The sequence below is a fragment of the Populus euphratica genome, unplaced genomic scaffold, assembly GCF_000495115.2.
Source record: "Populus euphratica unplaced genomic scaffold, PopEup_1.0 scaffold46.1, whole genome shotgun sequence".
NCBI lineage: Eukaryota > Viridiplantae > Streptophyta > Magnoliopsida > Malpighiales > Salicaceae > Populus > Populus euphratica.
In genome coordinates, this window is record NW_011499852.1 from 2,598,938 (window position 1) to 2,604,937 (window position 6,000).

Genomic DNA, 6,000 nt, shown 5'->3' on the forward strand with positions numbered 1-6,000 from the left:
TCCCATTAATCCTCATAATTCCAAACAATGAAGCACACTTCCATCACTACAGATTGGTATATCGACATAACAAGTTTGACTGATTTCAATTTGCAACATCCTTCAAGTAATTTCAACTTTTATTTTAAACATATTCCAACCAAGTCGATCACGTAACATTCTAGATAACCTGTAAATGAACATGTTTAATATAACAATTAGAAAATCATTACTTCTTTCATTATAAGTGATATCATTATTGTTATTAATAATGATACTATCATAAAAGTTTAATATTTTTAAATTACAAGATATTTTATTAAATAACACAATAAATCACAATTTTAATTTATTAATATCTTGGAGTTAATTAAAGTGTATAATTTATCGATAAATCATAACAATAATGTAATTGGCTAAAATCTATTCATCAAATTAATCGGCAAATATCTATATTTATCAAATTTTATTTCTATAACAAAATTATCCATCAAATTCATGTATTTCATATGTAATTTAGTATAATCTATAATTTAACCTAAATCAACACAAACATTTTAAAAAATAATTTTGTTAATTCATAATCAACAACAATCTAAAATCATTGAATATTTTAAAAAATAACCTAATTATTAATTCAACTTATATCTAATTAACCTAATTATAAATAAGCTTAATTTTTTTTAATTTTTTTAATTTAAAACTTTAATATTGTATGAATTCAAATAAACACGTATCAGTATAAATATATTAAATTAATAAAGAACAAGTGTTTAATATATTTTTAAATATAGAATGTGGATAATAATGATGATCGGTGAGTGGTTTGGTCGGAAATTAATTAACCTGCGATGAAGAGAGAGCTGACGTCTCGGGCTATAAAGGATGATGTTATGGTGTTTTTTTTTGTTTTTTTTTTTTATTTACGTGGGGTGTCCGGGTCAGCTTACGCGCACCACGACTAATCCCCACGATCCACTGAACATCCTGCAAGCCCAGCGAGCAAGTAAGGCACCATAGGGGTGACAGACATGCATGATAAGGTTCGAACCCAGATACGGAGAAAGGGGACAAGCCCTCCCACCGCTAGGCTAGAACTTTATAGTGTTTTGAATGTATTAATGTGGGGAGAGAGAGGAAAGCTCGCTGACGAGGAGAGAGAAGGGACGGTTGGCTGATGGGAAAGAGGAAAAAACTGGAAAAAAGAAAAGGAGAGAGGGGAAGAAATTAAAACACATCCTTTGAAAAGGTCAAACTACAACACCATGGCCGGTAGGCAATTTTCACGCGACCCAAACAAACAGGGTCACGTTCCTAAGTTACCGAACTAGTCTCTGTCCTTTATAAAGCCACCTTACACAACCAGAATCTTTTTTAAAACATAGGTACACAAGTCAGTCGTATCTTTTATTTCTCGATATTTTGTTTTTCGTAACTATAATATATTATTACATTATTCAGGTATTTCTTTTATCCTAGATATTTTGCTTCGCTTGTTGCTCTCTTTATTTTTTGGTAGATTATAAATTTAACTAGTTTTTGTTTTAGCTTTGCTTGTCCTCTCTTTGTTTCTCTGAAGCCAGGGAGAGAGAGACACTCAGTTTGGCTTTCTCCAGTTCGGGATCTAATGGCGAGCTGGGTGTTATCAGAATGTGGCTTCAAGCCTCTCCCTCAATTTTGGCCTAGACCCAGAACTGGAATCATCAGCCCTTCAAAGCCAAGATTTTTGTACACAAACAGGACTCTCACAGATCTAAAAAGGCCCCCTTTTGATAAGTTTTCAAGAGGGTGTTGTAGGGAGAGAAATTGGGGGCTTAAAGTGAGTGCTCCATATAGAGTTGCATCATTAGATGGGGAGGAAGATAATAAAGTTATTGGCTTTAATGGGGTTGGGGAAGATGAGGAAACAGAATTTGATCCTGGTTCACCCCCTCCATTTAAATTGTCTGATATTAGAACTGCTATACCAAAGCATTGTTGGGTTAAAGATCCATGGAAGTCAATGAGTTATGTTGTTAGGGATGTTGCTGTGGTTTTTGGTTTAGCTGCAGCAGCTGCTTATTTTAACAATTGGGTTGTCTGGCCTTTGTATTGGGCTGCTCAAGGGACAATGTTTTGGGCACTTTTTGTTCTCGGACACGATTGGTAATCACTTTTTTTTTTTGTTTTATAGATCTGGGTTTATGTATTTGCTTGTTCCTTTCGTTTGATTATGCCAAATGTGTTTTGATTGTTGAATTTGATTCTTGTAGTGGCCATGGGAGTTTTTCTAATAACAACAATCTAAATAGTGTGGTGGGGCATATTCTGCATTCTTCAATTCTTGTACCTTACCATGGATGGTAAAATCTTGCACTTTGATTTATACAAGTTGATCTCTCTTTTTTTCATCTGTTTGAATCTACTCCGCAGCAATTGTAAGCTATTGTTTTGAGTTACTAATAAGAAAATGCCTTGCGATGGTACTGATTTGCAGGAGAATCAGCCATAGAACTCATCATCAAAACCATGGACATGTTGAGAATGATGAATCATGGCATCCGGTTAGTGATATAATCTGTTTATGGATTCTCTGTTACTTTGTCGGTTTGCATTATAGCATCTTTGCTTTTGCACTTCTATGATTCCTCAAGCTCATTTTTTTTTTACTATTTTTGATATAGCTCCCTGAGAAAATATATAAAAGTTTGGATGGCATTACAAAAATGCTACGATTCACTGTGCCGTTTCCCATGCTTGCATACCCCTTTTATCTTGTAAGTACGTGTTCTTTTTTTGAGCAATTTTATTCAGAGTTGAAGAAATAGATTGCTGAATATCCTATTCAATTCAGTGGAGCAGAAGTCCTGGAAAATCTGGTTCGCACTTTGACCCAAACAGTGATTTGTTCGTCCCAAGTGAGAGAAAAGATGTAATCACTTCCACCTTATGTTGGACTGCAATGGCTGCTTTGCTTGTTGGCTTATCTTTTGTAATGGGTCCTGTTCAACTGCTAAAACTCTATGGAGTGCCATATGTGGTAAATGCCAATTTTCCTTGTGTTGGAGGTTCCTATGCTATGGAAACTGAATTTCCATAAAGGCTCTGTTTTTCCATTCAAAGAATGTTTTTAACTTGACTCTGATTCAATGTTAGGGTTTTGTTATGTGGCTGGATTTAGTGACTTACCTGCATCACCATGGTCATGAAGAGAAACTTCCTTGGTATCGTGGAAAGGTATGTGCATCCTAGCTATTGTGTTTTTGTATTTTCTGTCTAAATCCTTGACCTTGAGCGTTATATTTAAATTCCAATATGTAACAATTTAAAATATTATGTTGACATCTATAGTCACATGTTTAAGTTGACATCTATAGTCATATAGTTAAGTTGATTTTCATTGCCATGTCTTTTGTAAATATACTCCATCATGAAGAAAAGAAACGTCTATGAAGATTTTATCTAGACTGGTCTGAAGTTCAATTAGTAATTTTTTCTTTCTAATTTTTCATTGTAATTGAACAGGAATGGAGTTACTTGAGGGGAGGGCTTACGACAATCGATCGTGACTATGGATGGATTAATAACATTCATCATGACATAGGAACACATGTCATTCATCATCTCTTTCCTCAAATCCCACACTATCACTTAATTGAAGCAGTGAGTATTTCTTTATTTTGATAAATAAAAACTTGTTTCCATATGCAATTGTGACGAGCACTCCTCTGGGGCCTAAGGAAAGACTTGATTGTTTTGACTTGCTGTTTTCTGTTATCTGATTATTATACTTCATTTTATGTAGACTGAGGCTGCAAGACCAGTGTTTGGGAAATATTACCGAGAACCAAAGAAGTCAGGCCCTCTGCCTTTTCATCTAATTGGAATTTTGATAAGAAGCATGAGAAAAGATCACTATGTTAGCGACACAGGGGATGTTGTTTACTACCAGACTGACCCTCAATTTGGTGGCTCTTCATCAGAGTAAAATTCCCAGGCCATCATCAGCAGAATCACTAGTACTCATTCGCCTGACCTAGACAATTTGTTTGAGCTAGAAGCCAGACTCGATTAGCATCAATATTTTCCTTTGAGCAAAATTGATACCTCCCAGAAATGATTGCGGGAGCCCCTTTTTTTTTCAGGGAGAGTGAACAAATAGGGAATTTTCTTCATTAATGATGTAATAGTGAAGGAAAGAATGCATATTTACTCTTCCTTGAAGAGGAAAGGGAATCATCTCTTCATTGGCGATCTCATGTGTTATTTTTCAATTGATTTACAATTGAAAAAGAAAATGATAGAAAATAGTGAAAAATATAGCAGTGGCTCCTTTCTACCATTTCCCTTCTCTTTTATCTTGATGTAGTTGTAGACAGAATCAAGACACAAGATTCTCTTAGGACAAAATGGAATACCGGTTCATATTGCTGTGTCTTTCTCCATATTTTGTGTGAGAAAAAAGAAGGCCACGGCATCCCTTTACTTTTAGAGTTGGCCATGCCAAATGGACCAATGGTTTGCAAAAAGCAGCTCATAAATGTCATTTTGATGTGAGATTCTCGCTGGCTTCCTTTTTCCTATAAATGGTCCATCATCAATCGTCATGATCACGACGGGCCATGCCTAGACCATTTGCCAACCCTGTCAATCGCCATTGTTTTGCAAGGGAGAAAGTATGTGGTGCTGAATTGCCAACTTTCATGTACCTGGATCCTGAATTTGTATGGGAGTTGTCAGCAGTAACGTGGTCCATAATTGAAACTACAATTCGAGGAAGTGATGGGAAATTTTGAACCATCCATTTAGATATTATCTTGTTTTTTTTCTTGCGTGGTTGTCGATGGCCGTAACCTCTTGTTTGGATGCATCACTAGGCCTGCTTTCTTTATGATATTTGGCTTGTTGCCCGTGCCTGTGGGAAAACAGTTTGTGTACTGATAGAGCTTGCCTGCAAATTTCCACTGGAAATGGAAATATTCTGCGTTGAGTTTAGGCAAGGGTGTGCATAGGTCATCCAGGATTGGTTTCACAAATTTTGTTTTGGTTTTGGTTAATCATAATTTACCCAAAAAAAAAATAGAGCATCAACCTCTTGTTAGAATAATGACTTAAATAATTTATCTGGTCAATTTTTAGATTTGTTTTTTAAAATAATTAGTTTAAATCTTATAAATATTAGAATAATAAAAACTTATATAATTATTAATTTTTTTTTAAATTAATTGAAATATATATAAACTGTCTGAATAATCGTGTTAATAAAAACATAATGGCTTAAAATGATTGGTAGGCCATTTAAATGTGTGTAGGCTTGCCTATACAGAAGCATATCCTTTTATTAGTATGACCAGGTGGTTTTTTTTTGTGCCGTATTGATTTTGGTTTAATATTTAACCAATTTAGTGCAACAGAAGTTGCGTGTGAGGCTGTACGGCTGCAAATTTGAAAAAGGTTAGATTAAGGTCCTGTGCAAAATAAAATAATTAAAGATGATGACAATAACTATTTTATAATCTTGTATTTCAAATTAAATATTTATAATACATTAAAAATATTTTATATTATGAAACTTGTTATTATAAAATATTTTTAAATTAAAAAATTTAATAATATTTTAAATATAATATAATAAAATAAAACCTTAGTAAAATATATTTTTATGTACTTATTATACCATTTAACCAGTTTATTACTATTCTCTAATAATTAAAATATTAAAATTAAAAAATAATTTATAGAATCTAAAATCAAGACATTTATCACTTTACTTCTACCTATCCATTTAAATAAATAAACTCTTATTAAATTTTATATTTCTGTAATATACCTTTCAATCAATATATTAACAAATCTTTTCTTTTTGTAGTCAATATAACAAATAGATAGTTATAGGACTTTCTTTAATTAAAACAAAATTTATTCTAAGGTTAACTTTTTTGATATATATATATAACGAACTTTAAGCTAATAACTTTAAGACTAGTTGGCTTTAGAATGTTAGGTATTAAGATATCTCTACGAGTTTAGTAATTGGATTAC

General features: G+C 33.1%; 1 protein-coding gene across 1 annotated transcript; it reads left to right on the top strand.

Annotated features, from left to right (window-relative positions):
- The first annotated feature begins 1,437 nt into the window (after positions 1 to 1,437).
- LOC105121928 (omega-3 fatty acid desaturase, chloroplastic-like) lies at positions 1,438 to 4,303 on the top strand. Its single transcript, XM_011020797.1, has 8 exons — positions 1,438 to 2,124; positions 2,232 to 2,321; positions 2,456 to 2,522; positions 2,643 to 2,735; positions 2,813 to 2,998; positions 3,115 to 3,195; positions 3,484 to 3,621; positions 3,764 to 4,303. The coding sequence occupies exons 1-8, from the start codon at positions 1,607 to 1,609 to the stop codon at positions 3,944 to 3,946; spliced, it is 1,356 nt and encodes a 451-aa protein (XP_011019099.1). The 5' UTR covers positions 1,438 to 1,606; the 3' UTR covers positions 3,947 to 4,303.
- Positions 4,304 to 6,000: the final 1,697 nt, after the last annotated feature.

Coding starts and splice junctions, on each gene's coding strand:
- LOC105121928 (XM_011020797.1), top strand. CDS start 1,607: ATGGCGAGCTGGGTGTTATCAGAATGTGGCTTCAAGCCTCTCCCTCAA. Junction 2,999..3,114: donor TCTATGGAGTGCCATATGTG/GTAAATGCCAAT, acceptor ATTCAATGTTAG/GGTTTTGTTATGTGGCTGGA. Junction 3,622..3,763: donor ACTATCACTTAATTGAAGCA/GTGAGTATTTCT, acceptor CATTTTATGTAG/ACTGAGGCTGCAAGACCAGT.